At 41.9% G+C, this 23977-nt stretch overlaps 1 protein-coding gene across 3 annotated transcripts in view; it reads right to left on the reverse strand.

Moving 5' to 3' along the window:
• Positions 1 to 1071: 1071 nt before the first annotated feature.
• LOC124265712 (myogenesis-regulating glycosidase-like) overlaps positions 1072 to 23977 on the reverse strand; it is a 94551-nt gene continuing 71645 nt past the window's right edge. For all 3 annotated transcript variants that reach the window (XM_046700517.1, XM_046700516.1, XM_046700515.1), the window contains one exon: positions 1072 to 3589. In XM_046700517.1, the coding sequence (XP_046556473.1) occupies positions 1658 to 3589 (1932 nt within the window). In that variant the 3' untranslated portion in view covers positions 1072 to 1657. The remainder of the gene's footprint in view (positions 3590 to 23977) is intronic.

Below are 23977 nucleotides of genomic sequence, written 5' to 3' on the forward strand. Positions count from 1 at the left end.
TTAGTGTTATTTTATAAAGCAATCCAACCATTAAAATTCTATACAGTGGACTGACCTGAAGATTAAAAAGCATGTTTTTGAATCTCAGCAGAGCAAAAAATTCTTCAAACCAGTATGTAGGAATGCAAATGAAACACAACGCTGTTGCAAATTTATATTGTAAGACAATTTCACAATCAGTATAAAGAATGAACATTATGAAGACCCAACACTCAGTGTTGGACAATGATATGTGTAATACATTTACAGTCCTGCATTGAAAGAAATACTTGTCTTAACTATAACACAAAACAAATCTCAAATGGTATATGTACATAACACACAACTTCAGGAAAAAAAGATAAATAAATAATAACATGGATTTCTTTTCACCAAACATTCATGTACATGTATCAACAAAATCATTTTCGGCAAAATGCCCATGGATTTATTTTGGGATTTTTCCCGTTTTGCTCATATGAACAGACTCTGTGTAAATACTGATACACACGAGTCGGATGGAACTAAGTCTCGTGTAAACACAATGCATCGTCTCCATACATAACAGGCAGTAATCAATATACCGTGGCAGATAGTGTGTACAAATGCTGCTGTATGGCTACGCTCCTCTTCTCACATTAAACTGGCTAATTAGAACTCCTTCAACAAAGCAACTGCAACACTGGTTGCTAATAATCCCATGATATCACCGAAACATTGCTTTGTGGAGGATGGTTCAGGTGTACAACACCCATATATCACCTACATGTATGGTATCTAGGGATGCCGCGATTCAACAATACTTTTTCTAAGATGATACAATAATCGATACATTCAAAACTGTATCAATATTTAGTTTTGAAAGTATCGGTTTAAATATGTTTATGTATCGTTTACATTTTGCAATTGTATCATGTTTTTTGATGTTATGAGAGTTATAAATGATTATTTTTCATGCACAAAGATAGGAAATTAGAACCTTTTAATCTCAGAGAATAAAAGATGTTGATCTTTTCATGGACAATTATAAAATATGAAACATTAATGTTTCAAAATGTAACTAAATTTACGCAATAATGCCGAGAAAATAGGTATCGTGATACATATCGAATCGTGACTAGGGTATCGTGATATGTATTGATTCATGAAACTTATGTATCGTGACATCCCTAATGATATCTGTTCAGTTTCAAAGATCAACAAAATAATGAGATCCCCAAATATCCACACACAATTTCAAATGTGACAATTCACATATAACATGAACATCTCACTAAAAAATACCAATACTCTTTCATATCTGCTGTTGTAAACATTTCAACAGAATACTAATTTTGGATGGATAGACAAAAATATTTAATTACAAAAAGAAGCATGTGAAGGACAGATGCAATAGTTAGCCTGCATAACATGAGTATATTAGTAAACAAAAAAGCAGAGATTCAAAAATTCTAAAGAAATCAGTTTTTCGGTTTCCAACTGATACAGTTGTTTTAATCCAGTTCCTGACTTTATCTACAATGAGTACAGGATTCCGCCCTACAGAGCTTGCACATATATATACATAATATCAAAGGTTCCTCACAACTCACAATACACAACTCGGATTCAGTGAAACATGTCACATTCTAAACAGATGTCTATGTGGAATAGTGTCAAAATTCTACCCTGCCATGATCTATGGTATCTTGAAGAAATGTGGAACATTTGTTATATCTTTAACATTGATGGTGATGGTTTGTCCACCCTCAATAGGCTTATTCCCACTGCTGCGCCATTTTCCCTTCGGGAGGTACACCGAACGAGTTTTCTTGCCTTCACACAACACAGGTGCAACCATCAGAACATCCCCCACCATGAACTGATCATCAATGTTTTGTGCAACAGGATCATTTGGTTCCATCCACCAGACCGGTCGAATAATTGGGTCACCCTTTTGATTTTGGGCAGCAGTCTCTATGTAGGTCAAAATGCTCTGTCGTAGTTTGAGGGCACTTTCCAACAGATCCTCCACATCCTCCTCAGACAGAATTGATAACATTGGGATCCTAATACCTGGGAAAAATGCAGCTAGCTGCAACCATCGAGCAAATAGTTCCTTTGAGAGTTCTAATTCAGCCAATCCATCCAGAAGTATATTTGGGTATCCACCCATTCCATTCTGTAGAGCGAGGGGGATAACTGTATTGAAGCATTTGGCTCCATTGATTTCAAACAACTCTGCATGGATGGATGTGAACACTGACTCAGGGGTGAATCCAGCCACGTAATCCAAAACAACTGATGTATTCATTGCTGAAACAACTTCAGCAAATAGACGAGGATAATCCAAGAATGTGACGTTTTTATCCATATATGTCACAAGTCGTGGGATCTCAATGTGCAGGAGTTTAAAGCCTGCAATGTTGTAGTCCTCCACTAGTTTTTCAAGAAGTCCTTGGAACCACTGAATGGCATCAGGGTTAGTCACATCTAACACTGCACCTTCCTTCCCTCGCCACTTAATCATTTTGGTAACAATATCCATTTCATCACGCAAGAAGTAATCGTTGTCCATACCTTCCATAAAATGTTTAGATCTGTATGTGAAAAGTGTTGACACAGGCATCAAGACCTTACAATCAGTTCCTGCCAGATCGTCCAGAAGTGTCTGTAGCTTCTGAAGCTTCTTGGAGTTGAACTGAAGGTCCCCAGTCTCATTCTCCCAGTCCCAGAAGATTTCAACATAACTGCACTGTGTCTTAGAAGCCACAAGCTGGTCTCTCATCTCTGGAATGTCATCCTCTGACAGAAGTGCACGGACAGGGTTGGGGATAACTTTACCAACCTTTGGTCCTAAGTCATCACCATAATTTTCTCTAATATGCTGCTGAGATTTATGGTATGCATCTTTCATGTCCGTCCCACGACAGATAGTGTACTTCAGAAGGCTCCCTCCCAGACCAACGTCATCAAAAGCAAACTCAGACAGCATGCAGAACTGCTGTTCTTCAGTTGTGTTGACTGATATTAAGAATGGGGTGTTGCTGTCCACAAAAAGAGCAACTCCTTTCGACGATAACCACATTGGAATACGATTTCTCTTTTGACCTACTGGATATTTTGGATAAAATGTGGCATTTTTAATAATTAACTTTGACATTGGCCATATACCATGTTTGTCAGTTATTAATCCATACCATTTAAAGCCAAGCAAATAGTAACAATCTTCAGCTTTGAAATTGTCAGACAAGCCTTTCCACTCTAGGGTATAACAAGGCAGTGTTTCATTATCGTCCTTAGAGAAGTGTAGAGTTGCCATCTTTCGCCACAGCAGACAATGCATGTCGTAATCCAGACGGTGCTCGTCCCAGCAGTAATGATAGGATGTGGCCTTCAGATGCATGCCAAGGTCACCATACATTATTGTGTCCTCATTGTTGTTTTCCAGCTCCAGCGTTCGCATCTTCACTGTGAAGGTGAAGGACTCATCAAGCTTCACAGCTGCAACGTTGTCCTTGTGAAACAACCAGATGGCAAAGACACCAAGTGCAATGATACCAAACATGAAATAAACGGCTACTTTCATAATCCGCCGTTTCCGGCGCTTGCTCTCCTGGGCCTGAACAGCCTGAAACAAAAGAAAGAATTCAAATTACAAGTCACATCAATATGCCAACATGACAAAGTAGATATATGATAAAGTAGTCAGGGACATTGTAGACAGGTCAGTAAAAGAACATGAGCAGGTCAGGAAGGCCAGGAAGGTCAACATTGTACACGTCAGGTAAAAGAAAACATGTAATTGAGTGAAGTGGACAGGTCAGGGACATAGGCCAGGAAGGTCAAGTACATTGTACACGTCAGGTAAAAGAAAACATGTAATTGAGTGAAGTGGACAGGTCAGGAACATGAGCCAGGAAGGTCAAGTACATTGTACTCGTCAGGTAAAAGAAAACATGTAATTGAGTGAAGTGGACAGGTCAGGAACATGAGCCAGGAAGGCCAAGTACATTGTACACGTCAGGTAAAAGAAAACATGTAATTGAGTGTGGACAGGTGGACAGGTCAAGTACATTGTACACGTCATGGACAAAGGCCAGGATTGAGTGGTGGAAGGTCAGGAACATGAGCCAGGAAGGCCAAGTACATTGTACACGTCAGGTAAAAGAAAACATGTAATTGAGTGAAGTGGACAGGTCAGGAACATGAGCCAGGAAGGCCAAGTACATTGTACTCGTCAGGTAAAAGAAAACATGTAATTGAGTGAAGTGGACAGGTCAGGGACATAGGCCAGGAAAGCCAAGTACATTGTACTCGTCAGGTAAAAGAAAACATGTAACTGAGTGAAGTGGACAGGTCAGGGACATAGGCCAGGAAGGTCAAGCCATTGGTCATGTAAAAGAAAACGCGTAATTGAGTGAAGTGGACGGTAAAGTAAAAAAAACATGTAACTGAGTGAAGTGGACAGGTCAGGGACATAGGCCAGGGGTACATAGGCCAGTGGACAGGTCAGGGACATAGGCCAGGTAGGCCAGGTACATTCAGGGAAAAGAAGACAAAATTAATAAAGTAGACCGCAGACAGATCAGAGTCTAGGAGATAGCACACTAAGTATTGTTCAGGGACAAAACCAAAAGGGACAAAGTAGACAAGATCACAAACAATTTAAATGCAAGATAAGTGAGGGACATTGTAGATCAGACAGGGACTTGAAGATAGCCCATACACTGTAGAGATAGGTCAGGTGCAAAGCAGAAAGGTCAGGGGGAAAGTAGATGGGTAAAAAACTTGATAAGTTAGGGACATTGTAGATAGGCTATGGCCATATTAGATAGGTCAGGAACATGGGTGAAGGACACAGGTCAAAGCCCAACCAGATACGTCAAGGACATGGGTGAAGGACATAGGTCAAAGTCCAACCTGATAGGTCAGGGACATGGGTGAAGGACATAGGTCAAAGTCCAACCTGACAGGTCTGGGACATGGGTGAAGGACATAGGTCAAAATCCAACCTGACAGGTCTGGGACATGGGTGAAGGACATGGTCAAAGTGAAGTACATAGGTCAAAGTCCAACCTGACAGGTCAGGGACATGGGTGAAGGACATAGGTCAAAATCCAACCAGATAGGTCAAGGACACAAACATTTCTGATCATTGATATTTGCAACTAAGAACCTTTATCACTCAACTGACTAACTGAGTTTGGTTTTTCGCCGCTTTTAACAATATTCCAGCAACATCATGGCGGGGGACACCAGAAATGGGCTTCACACATTGTACCCATGTGGGGATTCGAACCCGGGTCTTTGGCGAGACGAGCCAACGCTTTAACCACTAGGCTACCCTAGCGCCCCTTTATCACTCAAAGCATTTGAGTCTATTATTACAGTTTCTACTGAATGGACATTAACATAGACAGCATGTCTACAATGTACTCCAAAGACTTTTTGTGTGTATCAGAATAAAGGTTCTGTATGAAAAGACATTCACACAAGAGTTGTAACACTTCTATGTTAAGACATTCACCTGTATTGTGATGCTATGTTAATACATTCACCTGTATTGTGATGCTATGTTAAGACATTCACCTGTCTTGTGATGCTATGTTAAGACATTAACCTGTCTTGTGATGCTATGTTAAGACATTCACCAGTATTGTGACGCTGCTATGTTAAGACATTCACCAGTATTATGACGCTGCTATGTTAAGACATTCACCTGTCTTGTGATGCCATGTTCAGACATTCACCTGTATTGTGATGCTATGTTAAGACATTCACCAGTATTGTGATGCTGTAGTGTTAAGACATTCACCACTATTGTGATGCTGTAGTGTTAAGACATTCACCAGTATTGTGATACTGTAGTGTTAAGACATTCACCAGTATTGTGATGCTGTAGTGTTAAGACATTAAACTGTATTGTGATGCTATGTTAAGACATTCACCAGTATTGTGATACTGTAGTGTTAAGACATTCACCTGTATTGTGATGCTATGCTAAGACATTTGCCAGTGATGAGGCAACATTGAGACATTTATTGGTATTGTTACCCAGATTGTAGTCCAAAATGAGATCGTGAAAATGTTTGCATCAATTACTTAGCCATGTTTGAGATTAGGGTCACACTACTCAAACAAGGCTACTCACTCAATTATTGTTAGGGGCTTGGGTTTTATCACATTAATTTGTTTGACATTGCGTCAGCACTCGCCATCATTTGGTCATTAGGTGATAGTATCCACATTAATTAGGTCACCAGGAGTCAGCACAAGGAGTGGGTATTTCAGAGAATTTTCATATTGTGATATATTGCAATGCGAAAGCATACATTGCGAAACATATTGCAATATATTGCAAGACGTTTTTTGTAACAAATACTACTTATAATTGAGTTAATGCTTGATTTATAAAGTAAATACACAACCAAATGACTATGCTTGATTAAGCTTTAATAAAAACTTTTAATCATGACAAAATAAAAATGTAAATAACATCTGGCACAAATGAAACAAGGAAAAGAACAATTTAACATCCCAACACAGTGGTTACTAGTTTGAACTACTTTCTCCACTCTCAAAAAAAGCCCCGAGATTTCAGACAGCAGCTTGACCTGGTCAGGACATACCAGAGACCACTGGTCATTAATGAGTAAATAGTTAACACATTCAGATCCCAAACATTGCGAAACACTTGAACAACAATTAAGAACACAACATCAAACCGAACATAACAATCCAGTTAAATGTAATTTTTACCACGATGATTCCCACCACCATTACCACAATTGCCACAATCATCAACGTTTCTGAGTGTTACGAAGTTTTCCGAATGCAAGTCAAAATACCGCTTTTCAATCAGCGCATTGCAATATGTATCGTTTTCATGTATGAACCGCTAAACCGGTTATATTGCACAGCCCTAGTCAGCATCCATATCAATTTGGTCGCTAGGGGTGAGCACTCCCATTAATTTGGTCGCTAGGTGAGTGAGCGAGTGAGTTTAGTTTTACGCCACACTCAGCAATATTCCCGCTATATGACTGCGGTCTGTAAGTAATCGAGTCTGGACCAGACAATCAGTCAGCAATGGCATTAGCATCGATCTGTGCAATTGGGAACCGATGACATGTGTCAACCAAGCCAGTGAGCCTGACCACCCGATCCTGTTAGTCGCCTCATACGACAAGCATGGGTTACTGAAGGCCAATTCTAACCTGGACCTTCACACTTCTTGGTCGCTTGGGGTCAGCACTTGCATTAATATGGTGGCTTGGACTCCACAGCTGACAACATTTACTGAAGTTGAAGTATCACTGACTATGACTTAAAGCAACATGCACTCATCTAAACACAGGCAGAGACTCACTTGACAAGGGTGAGATTTAATCTAGTCTTGCAATGACTCATGGACCTGAGACAAGTCAGACTGTGTGTCGTGAACACACGTTCCATTCAATTCTTCTTTATCACTTTCCCATCCTTCAAATTACACTACAATCACTTTCTTTATGTATCAGTATACTGGTGACCAGACTCAGCCAGAAGGTGGAAGACACAAGGCTAATTAAGACTCAGTAACACCTTGCCCCTGTCCATTAGTCATGTCACCTGTGGACACAGCGGGGACAAGACTGTCATGCTAGTCATCCTACAGCAGAATACAGCCATAAACCTACAGCCTCCCGATGCAAGGGTTGACAAATAATGTTCCCAAGATGTAGAGTATATTCCTGTAAAGCTCATGGAATCAATAAAGCCTAAAATACAAGACAATGTTGCTGTTTTCATGTTCAGGGAACAAAGCGACTTTAATTGTGTAACTGATTATGCGCAAGCATGCAGGTTTTATTTGTGTCTCCACTGCTGTTCCCCAGGCACCTGCTGGAGTCACATGTGATGCTATTTCAGCTGATGTGTCTCACAGTCCCTGAATCATATATCTTCCCTTCTGCTCAGCCCTTACAGTAATCCTGTAATGACGTAAATGAGGCAAGTCCAGGTTCTGAATCTGCCATTTCACAGGGCCCCTTTCCAATTACTACATGTCAAAATGATACACATTCAGACTAAGCATTGTCTTCATCTGATGGTGTTCCATCATCTTGCTGACTACAACATGACCAAACTGTTTGTTAATGTTTGTTAATATGATAGAGTGAGTGAGTTTAGTTTTACGCCGCACTCAGCAATATTCCAGCTATATGGCGGCGGTCTGTAAATAATCGAGTCTGGACCAGAGAATCCAGTGATCAACAGCATGAACATCGATCTGCGATTTGAGAACCGATGACATGTGTCAACAAAGTCAGCGAGCATGACCACCCGAACCTGTTAGTCGCCTCTTACGACAAGCATAGCCGCCTTTTATGGCAAGTATGGGTTGCTGAAGACCTATTCTACCCCGGATCTGCATGGGCCCATGGGTTGCTGAAGACCTATTCTACCCCGGATCTTCACGGGTCCATGGGTTGCTGAAGACCTATTCTCCCCCGGATCTTGGGGTCCATGGGTTGCTGAAGACCTATTCTACCCCAGATCTTCACGGGTCCATGGGTTGCTGAAGACCTATTCTACCCCGGATCTTCACGGGTCCATGGGTTGCTGAAGACCTATTCTACCCCGGATCTTCACGGGTCCATGGGTTGCTGAAGACCTATTCTACCCCGGATCTTCACGGGTCCATGGGTTGCTGAAGACCTATTCTACCCCGGATCTTCACGGGTCCATGGGTTGCTGAAGACCTATTCTACCCTGGATCTTCACGGGTCCATGGGTTGCTGAAGACCTATTCTACCCTGGATCTTCATGGGTCTATGGGTTGCTGAAGACCTATTCCCCCCCGGATCTTCACGGGTCCATGGGTAGCTGAAGACCTATTCTACCCTGGATCTTCACGGGTCTATGGGTTGCTGAAGACCTATTCCCTCGATCTTCACCCGGTCCATCTTATTCTACACGGATCTTCACGGGTCTATGGGTTGCTGAAGACCTATTCTACCCCGGATCTTCACGGGTCCATGGGTTGCTGAAGACCTATTCTACCCCGGATCTTCACGGGTCCATGGGTTGCTGAAGACCTATTCTACCCCGGATCTTCACGGGTCCATGGGTTGCTGAAGACCTATTCTACCCCGGATCTTCACGGGTCCATGGGTTGCTGAAGACCTATTCTACCCCCGATCTTCACGGGTCCAATATGATAGACATGGAGTCCAGGTCATAATCCAAATGTCAAAGTAAATCAATGAAGGGTCCCAAGATTCAAATATTAAAGACCTTAAGTAAAACAGGACAACCAGAAAATCGACTACCGTATGTCACAATTTACAAAAATCAATCTAAAAGAATATGAACATTGATGTAGAGTGTAAAATATTAGAGTTTTAAGACAATGTTTTTTGTCCTGTCAATATTAGCCTAATTCACTGTCATCTTCCTTCCTCAATCGTTCAAAAAAGACAGGCATAGGTAAAAAAACCAATCTGTCATCATAAAGAAAATTATGAATGAATCATCTGAGTTTAATACATTTGATGCAAACCGTTTTTAAACTGCACAAAGAGGTTCTGGTTTCATTTTTAATGAGTTCCTAATCAGATCCGGCATCATGGATGACAGGTGATTGATGAGTTCCTCTACAGATTGAGGTAGAAGCAGTGAATTAACATTAGTCCTCTGCACATATATTTGTGAGTGGTTTAATGCTGGGTCATTACAACAGCCTGTAAATTAATCCAGTCAGAACCAGCAGAACCAGAAACTCCAGTCCTTGATATCATATCAGCAACAAGTGTTTGCAGCTGATATGGCAATGTCCCCCGCCACTAAAGAATGGAATATCTATATTTACTACTTTTTATTTTTTGGTCACATACAAGATGCCTGAAATGATTAGTGTCTGCATAATCACCCCAGGTAGGCTGTTGACATAAGTGAAAACATTGGGTGTATTGTTTTATGAGATATCGCGTTTACAAGAGTTTGAAAAGTGTTCAAAGTGTCGTGGTGACCTTGAAGATAAGGTCAAGGTCACCCAAATCAACTGGTGTCTGGGTAATCCCCCAATGTAGGTTGTCACCAAATTTGAAGACATTGGGTACAACAGTTCATGAGATATCGCGTTAACAAGAAGCGGGACGTACATACATACGTACGCCGCTGAATACATAGTCCCCCGTTCCGCGTTGCGGCGGGGGACAACAATCAATGGCCTCTAGGTACCAATGACATGCTGTCCCATAAGTTGCTTGCCATCATCCACGATATCAAGCCTCCCACAAGTTGTCTGCCATCACACATGAGACCAAGCCTCCCTTAAGTTGCCTGCCATCACCCACGAGACTAAGCCTCCTACAAGGTGCCTGCCATCACCCAAGAGACTAAGCCCCACACAAGTTGCCTGCCACTTCCCACGAGACTAAGCCCCACACAAGTTGCCTGCCATCACCCACGAGACTAAGCCCCACACAAGTTGCCTGTCACTACCCACGAGACTAAGCCCCACACAAGTTGCCTGACACTACCCACGAGACTAAGCCCCACACAAGTTGCCTGCCACTACCCACGAGACTAAGCCCCACACAAGTTACCTGCCACTACCCACGAGACTAAGCCACTACCCACGAGACTAAGCCCCACACAAGTTGCCTGCCATCACCCACGAGACTAAGCCCCACACAAGTTGCCTGCCATCACCCACGAGACTAAGCCCCACACAAGTTGCCTGACACTACCCACGAGACTAAGCCCCCACACAAGTTGCCTGACACTACCCACGAGACTAAGCCCCACACAAGTTGCCTGCCACTACCCGAGACTAGCCCCCACTCCAGAGTTGCCCCACTACCCACAAGACTAAGCCCCACTCAAGTTGCCTGCCACTACCCATGAGACTAAGCCCCACACAAGTTGCCTGCCATCACCCACTTAGACTAAGCCCCACACAAGCCATGCCTGCCATCACCCACAAGTTGCCTGCCACTACCCACAAGACTAAGCCCCACACAAGCCACTACCCATGAGCTAATCACCCACGAGACTAAGACTAAGCCCCACACAAGTTGCCTGCCACTACCCACTTAGACTAACCCACTCAGAGACTGCCACTACCCACACTAAGTTGCCTGCCACTACCCACGAGACTAAGCTATTAAGCCCCACACAAGTTGCCTGCCATCACCCACGAGACCAAGCCTCTCACAAGTTACCTGCCACTATACATGAGACCAAGTCTCCATAAGTTGCTTGCCATCACTAACAAGACCAAACCTCGATTAAGATGCCTGCCATCACACATGAGAATAAGCCTCACAGATGCCTGAGTGAGTGAGTGAGTGAGAGTGAGTGAGTGAGTGAGTGAGTGAGTGAGTGAGTGAGTGAGTGAGTGAGTGAGTGAGCAGGAGTGAGTGAGGAGTGAGTGAGTGAGGAGGAGTGAGTGAGTGAGGAGTGAGTGAGAGGAGGAGTGAGGAGTGAGTGAGGAGTGAGTGAGTGAGGAGTGAGGAGTGAGGAGTGAGGAGTGAGAGTGAGTGAGTGAGTGAGTGAGTGAGTGAGTGAGTGAGTGAGTGAGTGAGTGAGTAAGTGAACTTTTTAGACCTATCCTGTAGGGGGACACCACAAATGCCCCACCATAGCAATTTTGGAAATCCCAGACGTTTGTCATGAGAGGCAAATGCTTTAACCCTCGTGGCTAGTGACCCACTGGCTCTAATGATCAACTACCCAAACCTGTATACAGACTTTTCTGTTTATGTAGTTTTGCAATATACTAAAAGAGCTATAACAATTATTCACTCACTCTCCGAAAACAAAGAATCCTATCTCTACTTCCAAAAATATCCTTAGCTAAATAGAAGGAATTGAGAAATGCAAACACCAGTTGCGAGAAGTCCCCAGACAGATTTACTGAGGATGTTACCAGACAGTCTGACTGGTCACAGCCCCTGGATACAGCACTGATCACAATAATTGAAATCTAAAACAAATGAAACCAGATCGGGATTTACTTCCTCGGGTAGGCCTGTAAACACATACTAAACACACTGTAGAGTAAAGCCAGCCACTAAACTGAGCCGACGGTAGTTCGAAGGCATGTTGCTCAAAGCTATCTCAGCCGTCAAATCTAAGACAATCTCCATACTTAAACATGAACATACCACTGTTGTAACACTCATTTTGTGATCATCAAGAATCAAGACTACTTGTCTACATTTCATGATTTCTGAAACACTCTGGTCAGTTAAAAAGCAACTATGTAACGTGAAAAGCCAAATCAATTCAAAACAACTACATGAGCTTTGTTGAGGCAAACCTTTTCATTTCTCCTGTATTATGGAACTCAGATGAATATAGGCTCATCACGGAAAGTTAACATGATCTTAGTCTCTGGTTACCATGAAGACAAGTGTTAGGCTGATAATATGGCAGCTGATATCAGAAGATTCACTGAGGTCAGTCTGACAGTCTCTGTATGGTCTTTGAACTTTTGTTGAAGAAACGTTCACGCTTACCTTTAAAACCTGCCAATAAATATGTCCCTTTTATCATTTACAGTTACAGCTTGATAATGTCAAGAATCATTTGCAGAATCTAGTAAAATGCAATACTTCATCACTTTCAAGGTTGACTAAAATGTTTCTTTAGCCAAAAGTCAAGATGTGTTCATGAATCAAATGCAATAGAATATCATACAGTTTGCCAACTCTGGCTATGAACATGCTAGTCAACATGTACTCAGTGGTTATTCACACTCAATACTTCTATACATACATACAGTTTACATGTATACACATAAATATTGAATCCAGTGAGCGAGGAGGAAAAAAACATAGCCTTTGACGGAAACCTCATGATATCTGTTCCTGACATGATGACATGTATACACATATGAATCCTTACATAGTTGACCAAACCTCAGATTCTGTTCCTACAGAGACATCATACAAGCATCTGATATATTTGTGAACTTCATCACGGTGTTCATACTATACTGTACTTCACATTACCTTCAGGTAAAAAACACAACTGCTGTGACAGATTGGAAATATTTTCCAACACCAAACTGAACTCCCTGTTTTGTTGAACTACATCTAGACTTTGTGTCCAAAAGAATCTGAATTTCCATCAGTGAAGAACTCAGGCCCTACAACATGAATACTTTATTGTTTCAGCCATTGGCCAACTGTAGAAGGAAATATAATCAGATTGAACTAAAAAGATCTTTCAATGAAGTTGCCCCTTCACATACACAAAAATAGTTTTGGTGACCCCCTCTTTTGCAGTGTCATTTTTTAAGTTTAATGAATCTCTCACCTGTGACTTGACTACAGAGTGAGTGAGTTTAGTTTTATGCCGCACTCAGCAATATTCCAGCTATATGGCGGCGGTCTGTAAATAATCGAGTCCTGACCAGACAATCCAGTGATCAACAGCATGAGCATCGTTCTGCGTAATTGGGAACCGATGACATGTGTCAACCAAGTCAGCAAGCCTGACCACCCAATCCTGTTAGTCGCCTCTTATGACAAGCATGGGTTACTGAACATCAATATTCTAACCCGGACCTCCACAGGTGACTTGACAACAGAATCTCTTACCTGTAGTATGACTACAGAATCTCTTACCTGTGGCTTGACTACAGAATCTCTTACCTGTGGCTTGACCACAGAATCTCTTACCTGTAACATGACTACAGAATCTCTTACCTGTAACATGATTACAGAATCTCTTACCTGTGGCTTGACTACAGAATCTCTTACCTGTGACTTGACTACAGAATCTCTTACCTGTAACATGACTACAGGATCTCTTACCTGTAACATGACTACAGAATCTCTTACCTGTGGCTTAACTACAGAATCTCTTACCTGTGGCTTGACTACAGAATCTCTTACCTTAACATGACTACAGTGGCTTGACTACAGAATCTCTTACCTGTGGCTTGACTACAGAATCTCTCACCTGTAACATGATTACAGAATCTCTTACCTGTGACTTGACTACAGAATCTCTTACCTGTAACATGACTACAGAATCTCTTACCTGTGGCTTAACTAGAGAATCTCTTACCTGTAACATGACTACAGAATCTCTTACCTGTAACATGACTACAGAATATCTTACCTGTAACATGACTACAGAATCTCTTAGCTGTAACATGACTACAGAATCTCTTACCTGTGGCTTAACTAGAGAATCTCTTACCTGTAACATGACTACAGAATCTCTTACCTGTAACATGACTACAGGATCTCTTACCTGTGGCTTGACTACAGAATCTCTTACTTGTAACATGATTACAGAATCTCTTACCTGTGGCTTGACTACCTGTAACATGAATCAGAATCCTACCTGTGACTTGACTACCACAGAATCTCTCTTACCTGTAACATGACTACAGGATCTCTTACCTGTAACATGACTATAGAATCTCTTACCTGTGGCTTAACTAGAGAATCTCTTACCTGTAACATGACTACAGAATCTCTTACCTGTAACATGACTACATGATCTCTTACCTGTAACATGACTACAGAATCTCTTACCTGTAACATGACTACAGAATCTCTTACCTGTGGCTTGACTAGAGAATCTCTTACCTGTGACTTGACCACATGATCTCTTACCTGTAACATGACTACATGATCTCTTACCTGTAACATGACTACAGAATCTCTTACCTGTAACATGATTACAGAATCTCTTACCTGTGGCTTGACTACAGAATCTCTTACCTGTGACTTGACCACAGAATCTCTTACCTGTAACATGACTACAGGATCTCTTACCTGTAACATGACTACAGAATCTCTTACCTGTGGCTTGAGTGCAGAATCTCCTTACCTGTGATTTGACTACAGAATATCTTACCTGTGGCTTGACTACAGAATCTCTTACCTGTATTTGACTACAGAATCTCTTACCTGTAACTTGACTACAGAATATCTTACCTGTGGCTTAGAGAACTACCAGAATCTCTTACCTGTAACATGATGATCTCTTACCTGTGGCTGTGACTACAGAATCTCTTACCTGTGGCTTGACTACAGAATCTCTTACCTGTGGCTTGACTACAGAATCTCTTACCTGTGGCTTGACTACAGAATCTCTTACCTGTAACATGACTACAGAATCTCTTACCTGTAACATGACTACAGAATCTCTTACCTGTGGCTTGACTACAGAATCTCTTACCTGTAACATGATTACAGAATCTCTTACCTGTGACTTGACTACAGAATCTCTTACCTGTAACATGACTACAGAATCTCTTACCTGTGGCTTTGACTACAGAATCTCTTACCTGTAACATGAACTACAGAATCTCTTACCTGTGGCTTGACTACAGAATCTCTTACCTGTGGCTTGACTACAGAATCTCTTACCTGTAACATGACTACAGAATCTCTTACCTGTAACATGACTACAGAATCTCTTACCTGTGGCTTAACTACAGAATCTCTTACCTGTAACATGACTACAGAATCTCTTACCTGTAACATGACTACATGATCTCTTACCTGTAACCATGACTACAGAATCTCTTACCTGTAACATGACTACAGAATCTCTTACCTGTAACATGACTACAGAATCTCTTACCTGTAACACTGACAACCTACAGAATCTCTTACCTGTGACTTGACTACATCTCTTACCTTGACTACAGAACCTGTAACATGACTACTTACCTGTGACTTGACTACAGAATCTCTTACCTGTAACATGACTACTTACCTGTAACATGACTACAGAATCTCTTACCTGTGGCTTGAGTGCAGAATCTCTCACCTGTGGCTTGACTACAGAATCTCTTACCTGTGGCTTGACTACAGAATCTCTTACCTGTGATTTGACTACAGAATCTCTTACCTGTAACATGATTACAGAATGTCTAACCAGCTTACAGTTCGATTCCTCCTGTTACTGAAAATGTTAGTCTATGACGATCCTTTTAAGAGTAGTATTTAAAAACATACCTTGACAACCTTTTTCTGAAAAATATTTCATTGTTTGCATCTGATAACTTCATTCAGCTCAGTTTCTATGTATATTCCAGTACTTTGGTGCGATCTTAGACCATCTAGAAGACTATAAGATAACACAATTCAAAATGACCCTCAGCAAACTCAACTTCATCAGTCTAAAAGTCATAAATTATGAGAAAGTTCTCAAAGTTGAAACATACAACTTAATGAAGAATCCTATAAATCAATTTGAAATAGAATCATGAAGTTGATGGTGGTACATTGCACACTATTTTCCCTCATACTCTCAAACAGAATGGCAATTGGCTCACATGTCAATACTTAAAGTTCCATGTCACAAGGCGTACACTCAGCTGAGTTCAACCCTGTAAAGAACAGCGTTTAACAAGGTTAATTAAGGGATCACTTCTACACTACCCGTGATGTGTACTACCGATTTGTGATAAAATCAATGAGGAACCACACAGACTTGTCACAAAAAAGTCAGCGTTACAGAATAATTACATGAAAAATCACATCCTCAGGCCAATCTGTAAATCCTATTTGCTTGCAATGGACGAAGGAGTTACAGCATCAGTGGACCCACCCAGACAGCCTTCAGTGTCAGTACCGGACAGATCACAGGTATGAGTATACACTTGGAGGAACTAATGGTTAGGTCTGCTAGCCTGTGCACAGATGAAGCTCACAGTGATGGTGTTAGATTATAGCAAGTAGGGTTGGGATGTGATGGTGTTAGATTATAGCAAGTAGGGTTGGGATGTGATGGTGTTAGATTATAGCAAGTAGGGTTGGGATGTGATGGTGTTAGATTATAGCAAGTAGGGTTGGGATGTGATGGTGTTAGATTATAGCAAGTAGGGTTGGGATGTGATGGTGTTAGATTATAGCAAGTAGGGTTGGGATGTGATGGTGTTAGATTATAGCAAGTAGGGTTGGGATGTGATGGTGTTAGATTATAGTGGGATGTGATGGTGTTAGATTATAGCAAGTAGGGTTGGGATGTGATGGTGTTAGATTATAGCAGGTTGGGAGTATGGTTAGATTATAGCAAGCAGGGTTGGGATGATGGTGTTAGATTATAGCAGCAAGTAGGGTTGGGATGTGATGGTGTTAGGTTGGGATTATGGTGTTAAGTAGCAAGTAGGGTTGGGATGTGATGTTGATGGTGTTGGAGATAGTAGGGTTGGGATGTGATGGTGTTAGATTATAGCAAGTAGGTGGTAGCAAGTGTTGGGATGTGGATAGGGTTGGGATGTGATGGTGTTAGATTATAGCAAGTAGGGTTAGGATGTATGGTGTTAGATTATAGCAAGTAGGGTTGGGATGTGATGGTGTTAGATATAGCAAGTAGGGTTGGGATGTGATGGTGTTAGATTATACCAAGTAGGGTTGGGATATGATGGTGTTAGATTATAGCAAGTAGGGTTAGGACCCGATTCACTGAAGTGTCACTGCATTAAAATCCTCAGTGCATCATACAAGGGCGATCAAAAAGTAGTCAGCCTCACCAAGAAAATGATACAAATGCAGCTGTTTTTATGTTGTTTTTTTCTTATTAGTATGTGTCCCCTCGAGCAAATTGGTTTTGCTGTGTTCCAGCCTCACAATCCCCATTTCGGTATACTTTCTATCTTGGTTCCCCCCAAAAACTCAAAATCTGTAAAAAATGCATCACAAACTTCAGGAAACAAAATATGCAAGAAACATTTTGTGTGAGATAGGTAGAAGTTCGCTAGAATCAAACTTAGATATCAAAGTGCATAAAAAAGCAATTTGAAACTACAATCGCTTGTTAAAGTGACTCCCCCTTTTGGTTTACTGAAAGAGCTTGTTTTGGGGACACTACCCACCCCTTTCAGATGACATAATTATAAGGATATAAATTGTGTTAATGTTTTCACTCATTCATACATGATGCCATACATGATGTTCAAACTAAATACTGAATGGTCACACAAGTGTCAGCTCTTAATATATTGTAAACAGTGCCAGCTTGAATATCTGGACACAATGGTTTTGGAAGACTAAAATGGGGGTGTCCTTAAAAAAAATGGGTGGGTGTATCATATGGGTGGGTGTATCTTGTGGGTGAATGTATCAGGTGGGTGGGTGTATCAGTTGAAAATATCAGGTGGATGGGTGTATCAGGTGGGTGGGTGTATTAGGAGGGTGGGTATATAATATATCATGTGGATGGGTATACATGTGGGTGGGTGTATCAGGTGGGTGGATGACTCAAGTATCAGGTGGGTGTATCAGTTGAATATATCAGGTGGGTGGGTGTATCAAGTGGATGGGTGTATCAGTTGAATGTATCTGTATCAGGTGAATGTATCTGTATCAGGTGGATGTATCAGTTGAATGTATCTGTATCAGGTGGATGGGTGTATCAGTTGAATTTATCTGTATCAGGTGGATGTATCAGTTGAATGTATCTGTATCAGGTGGATGGGTGTATCAGTTGAATTTATCTGTATCAGGTGGATGGGTGTATCAATTGCATGTATCTGTATCACGTGGATGGTATCAGTTGAAATTATCTGTATCAGGTGGATGGGTGTATCAATTGCATGTATCTGTATCGCGTGATAAATGTATCTGATCAGGGTGTATCAGTTGAATGTATCTGTATCAGGTGGATGTATCCGTTGAATGTCTATCTGTATCTGATGAATGTATCTGTATGGATGGGTGTATCAGTTGAATGTATCTGTATCAGGTGGATGTATCGATTGAATGTATCTCATCAGGTGGATGGGTGTATCAGTTGAATTTATCTGTATCAGTGGATGTATCAATTGAATGTATCTGTATCAGGTGGATGGGTGTATCAGTTGAATGTATCTGTATCAGGTGGATGGATGTATCTGTTGAATGTATCTGTATCAGGTGGATGGATGTATCTGTATCAGGTGGATGGGTGTATCAATTGAATGTATCTGTATCAGGTGGATGTATCAATTGAATGTATCTGTATCAGGTGGATGGGTGTATCAGTTGAATGTATCTGTATCAGGTGGATGGGTGTATCAGTTGAATTTATCTGTATGGATGGATGTATCAATTGAATGTATCTGTATCAGGTGGATGGGTGTATCAGTTGAATGTATCTGTATCAGGTGGATGTATCAATTGAATGTATCTGTATCAGGTGGATGGGTGTATCAGTTGAATGTATCTGTATCAGGTGGATGTATCAATTGAATGTATCTGTATCAGGTGGATGGATGTATCTGTTGAATGTATCTGTATCAGGTGGATGTATCAATTGAATGTATCTGTATCAGGTGGATGGGTGTATGTTCAATTTATCTGTATCAGGTGGATGGGTGTATCTGTTGAATGTATCTGTATCAGGTGGATGGGATGGGGTGTATCAGTTGAATTTATCTGTATCAGGTGGATGGGTGTATCAGTTGAATTTATCTGTATCAGGTGGATGTATCAATTGAATGTATCTGTATCAGGTGGATGGGTGTATCAGTTGAATGTATCTGTATCAGGTGGATGGGTGTATCAGTTGAATGTATCTGTATCAGGTGGATGGGTGTATCAGTTGAATGTATCTGTATCAGGTGGATGGGTGTATCAGTTGAATTTATCTGTATCAGGTGGATGGGTGTATCAGTTGAATTTATCTGTATCAATGGATGGATGTATCAATTGAATGTATCTGTATCAGGTGGATGGGTGTATCAGTTGAATGTATCTGTATCAGGTGGATGGGTGTATCAGTTGAATTTATCTGTATCAGGTGGATGTATCAGTTGAATGTATCTGTATCAGGTGGATGGGTGTATCAGTTGAATTTATCTGTATCAGGTGGATGGGTGTATCAATTGAATGTATCTGTATCAGGTGGATGGGTGTATCAGTTGAATTTATCTGTATCAGGTGGATGGGTGTATCAGTTGAATTTATCTGTATCAGGTGGATGTATCAATTGAATGTATCTGTATCAGGTGGATGGGTGTATCAATTGAATGTATCTGTATCACGTGGATGGGTGTATCAGTTGAATGTATCTGTATCAGGTGGATGGATGTATCAATTGAATGTATCTGTATAAGGTGGATGTATCAGTTTTAAATATATCTGTATCAGGTGGATGTATCAGTTGAATGTATCTGTATCAGGAGGATGGATGTATCAGTTGAATGTATCTGTATCACGTGGAAGGGTGTATCTGATGAATGTATCTGTATCACGTGGATGGGTGTATCAGTTGAATTTATCTGTATCAGGTGAATGTATCAATTGAATGTATCTGTATCAGGTGGATGGATGTATCTGTTGAATGTATCTGTATCAGGTGGATGTATCTCAGTTTTAAATATATCTGTATCAGGTGGATGTATCTGTTGAATGTATCTGTATCAGGTGGATGTATCTGTTGAATGTATCTGTATCAGGTGGATGGGTGTATCTCAGCTGAATGTATCTGTATAAGATGGATGTATCAGTTTTAAATATATCTGTATCAGGTGGATGTATCTGTTGAATGTATCTGTATCAGGTGGATGTATCTATTGAATGTATCTGTATCAGGTGGATGGGTGTATCAGTTGAATTTATCTGTATCAGGAGGATGGATGTATCACTTGAATGTATCTGTATCAGGTGGAAGGGTGTATCTGATGAATGTATCTGTATCACGTGGATGGGTGTATCAGTTGAATTTATCTGTATCAGGTGAATGTATCAATTGAATGTATCTGTATCAGGTGGATGGATGTATCAGTTGAATGTATCTGTATAAGATGGATGTATCAGTTTTAAATATATCTGTATCAGGTGGATGTATCTGTTGAATGTATCTGTATCAGGTGGATGTATCAGTTGAATGTATCTGTATCAGGTGGATGGGTGTATCAATTGAATGTATCTGTATAAGATGGATGTATCAGTTTTAAATATATCTGTATCAGGTGGATGTATCAGTTGAATGTATCTGTATCAGGTGGATGGGTGTATCTGATGAATGTATCTGTATCAGGTGGATGTATCAGTTGAATGTATCTGTATCAGGTGGATGGGTGTATCTGATGAATGTATCTGTATCAGGTGGATGTATCTGATGAATGTATCTGTATCAGGTGTGTGGACGTATCAGGTGTGTGGACGGATCAGGTGTGTGGATGTATCAGGTGTGTGGATGTATCAGGTGGGTGGACGTATCAGGTGGGTGTGTGTATCAGGTTCATGGACGTATCAGTTGGGTGGGTGTATCAGATCTGTGTACATATCAGGTGGGTGGGTGTATCAGGTGCATGGACGTATCAGGTGGGTGGGTGTATCAGGTGGGTGGGTGTATCAGGTTGGTGGGTGTATCAGGTCCATGGACGTATCAGGTGTGTGGGTGTATCAGGTGAGTGGGTGTATCAGGTGGGTGTATCAGGTGCATGGACATATCAGGTGGGTGGGTGTATCAGGTGAGTGGGTGTATCAGGTGGGTGTATCAGGGTGCATGGACATATCAGGTGGGTGGGTGTATCAGGTGGAGTGGGGTATCAGGTGGGTGGGTGTATCAGGTGAGTGGGTGTATCAGGTGGGTGTATCAGGTGCATGGACATATCAGGTGAGTGGGTGTATCAGGTGAGTGGGTGTATCAGGTGAGTGGGTGCATCAGGTGGTGGGTGTATCAGGTGCATGGACGATTGTGGGTGGATCGCATCAGGTATGTGGGTGTATCAGGTGAGTGGGTGTATCAGGTGGGTGTATCAGGTGCATGGACATTATCAGGTAGGTGGGTGTACCAGGTGAGTGGGTGCATCGGGTGGGGTGGGTGTATCAGGTGCATGGACGATCCAGGTGGGTGGGCGTGATCAGGTGTGTGGGTGTATCAGGTCCATGGATCGATCAGGTGGGTGGACGTATCAGGTGTGGGTGTATCAGGTGGTGGGTGTATCAGGTGCATGGATTATCAGGTGGGTGGGTGTATCAGGTGGGTGGGTGTATCAGGTGCATGGACGATCAGGTGCATGGACGATCAGGTGGGTGGGTGTATCAGGTGGGTGCATCAGGTGTATCAGGTGGTGGGTGTATCAGGCATGGACGTGATCAGGTGGGTGGGTGTATCAGGTTGGTAGGTGTATCAGGTTGGTGGGTGTATCAGGTCCATGGACGATCAGGTAGGTGGACGACAGGTGTGTGGGTGCACTCAGGTAGGCAGGAGTGCATCAGGTGGATGGATGTATCAGGTGGGTGAACCAAGTGGGTGGGTGTATCAGGTGAGTGGACGACTGATCAGGTGCGTGTGGGTGTATCGGGTGTATCAGGTGTGTGTGGACGATCAGGTGTATGATCAGGTGGGTGATGTATCAGGTGGGTGGATGCATCAGGTGGGTGGGGTGTATGAGGTGGGTGGGTGTATGAGGTGGGTGGATATATCAGGTGGGTGAACCAAGTGGGTGGGTGTATCAGGTGGGTGGGTGTATCAGGTGTGTGGATGTATCAGGTGGGTGAACCAAGTGGGTGGGTGTATCAGGTGGGTGAAGCAAGTGGGTGGGTGTATCAGATTAGGGTGAAGCAGAGTGGGTGGAGTGAAGCAAGTGGGTGGGTGTATCAGTTGAGTTGGTTGCATCAGGTAGGTGAGAATTATCTGGTAAATGAACTTACTGTCCATGTTGAACAAAATATTTAAAAGGCTGCTGCAAATATAGGTCATCAAACAAACTTTTAGAGACATTGTACAACGTATAACATGGATAAAGTGGGGAGAAATCACTCAAATCTGTTGATGCTAGTAGAATCAATAGACTCTCATGATTCCTCCATTATGGCTCCTGTGAGGAGGAACACCCCAGGTGGGTAGTCAACCATGAAACAAGCAGGTGGCACAAATTCATCCAGCACCACCTTGGACATCGCCACAACCACCGCGAACAGTAATCCAGGAACACGATGAACTGTGTCAACAGTCAACACCCTCATCGCCTCTCACAACATCTGCATTACCCGCAGATACAACTTATTTTGCCCGCCCCAGTCCAAAGCTCTGGGGAACTCACACAGTTGCTGTCCCTGCCCTAACACAATCACCCCTCGCCATTGTATAACTTGTCACAGGAGTTGTGGACGACACATTACTTACACACCACTTTGCGGGCACACCATGTCACAAGGAACACCGCTGTCTGACTTCCATGGTGAAGGAGAAATATGGTTAGCATCGGTACAATTGATTTCTGAAACAGTGACTACTCCAGCAGGTTATGGTGAGAGCTGAAACTGTGTATGTTGTCCCACATGAGGTTGCGTGGGATGTCAGAGACTTGCTGTTATTGTGCAATCACAGACCTACTATAGGTAGTGGCTTAGATAGCCTCCATCCATATTGATTCCAAGTGACTGGTCTCTCAGTGCCGCCACTGTTGCAGGAGTATCACATACACAGCTTGAAAGATTCTTCCTTGCTGATCCACCAAAAGACTCTCAGTGTTTAACTGACAGGCTCAAGGCTAAGTCATTAGCATTCTCGGTAGGTGTCAAAACTTAGATAATATAACAATATCACAAGGAAATTCTTTGACAAGGTCAAATCAAACTAGCTACTTTTTCTTCAGAAAATGAATCCTGGCAATATTGCATTCAATTATTGGTCAACATGACCTAAATCTTTTTGAAAAATGGATCTAGTAATCATTTTCTTTTGTCAAAACTTCCCATCATCTGACAAAATATCAATGATTTTGATCATGCACCTTTAGATATTTTAAAATGTCAGCATAGAGTGATATCAAAGCCAACTACCATCAGGGCTCCAGATAACTTTTGGGGTGCGAGTGAACTTACACACATCATATTGCAAGTGGAGGTGTACTGAGAATTTTGAAGGAGTACTGACATGTTTTTGTGTGAGCGAGTTGGTGATGAGGTTTGTCTGGGACGATTCATCGATCACTATTTTCAAACATGTATTTGTATTTGAAGACGCGTGGAGAAATAACTGAGCTGACCGTGTGATGCAACGAAATGTCAGGGTCCGACTGGATATAAATAGGAACAGTGCAGTTTCTATCCAATCG

This window comes from Haliotis rubra, unplaced genomic scaffold (assembly GCF_003918875.1).
Source record: "Haliotis rubra isolate DU_JTF1 unplaced genomic scaffold, ASM391887v1 Scf99, whole genome shotgun sequence".
NCBI lineage: Eukaryota > Metazoa > Mollusca > Gastropoda > Lepetellida > Haliotidae > Haliotis > Haliotis rubra.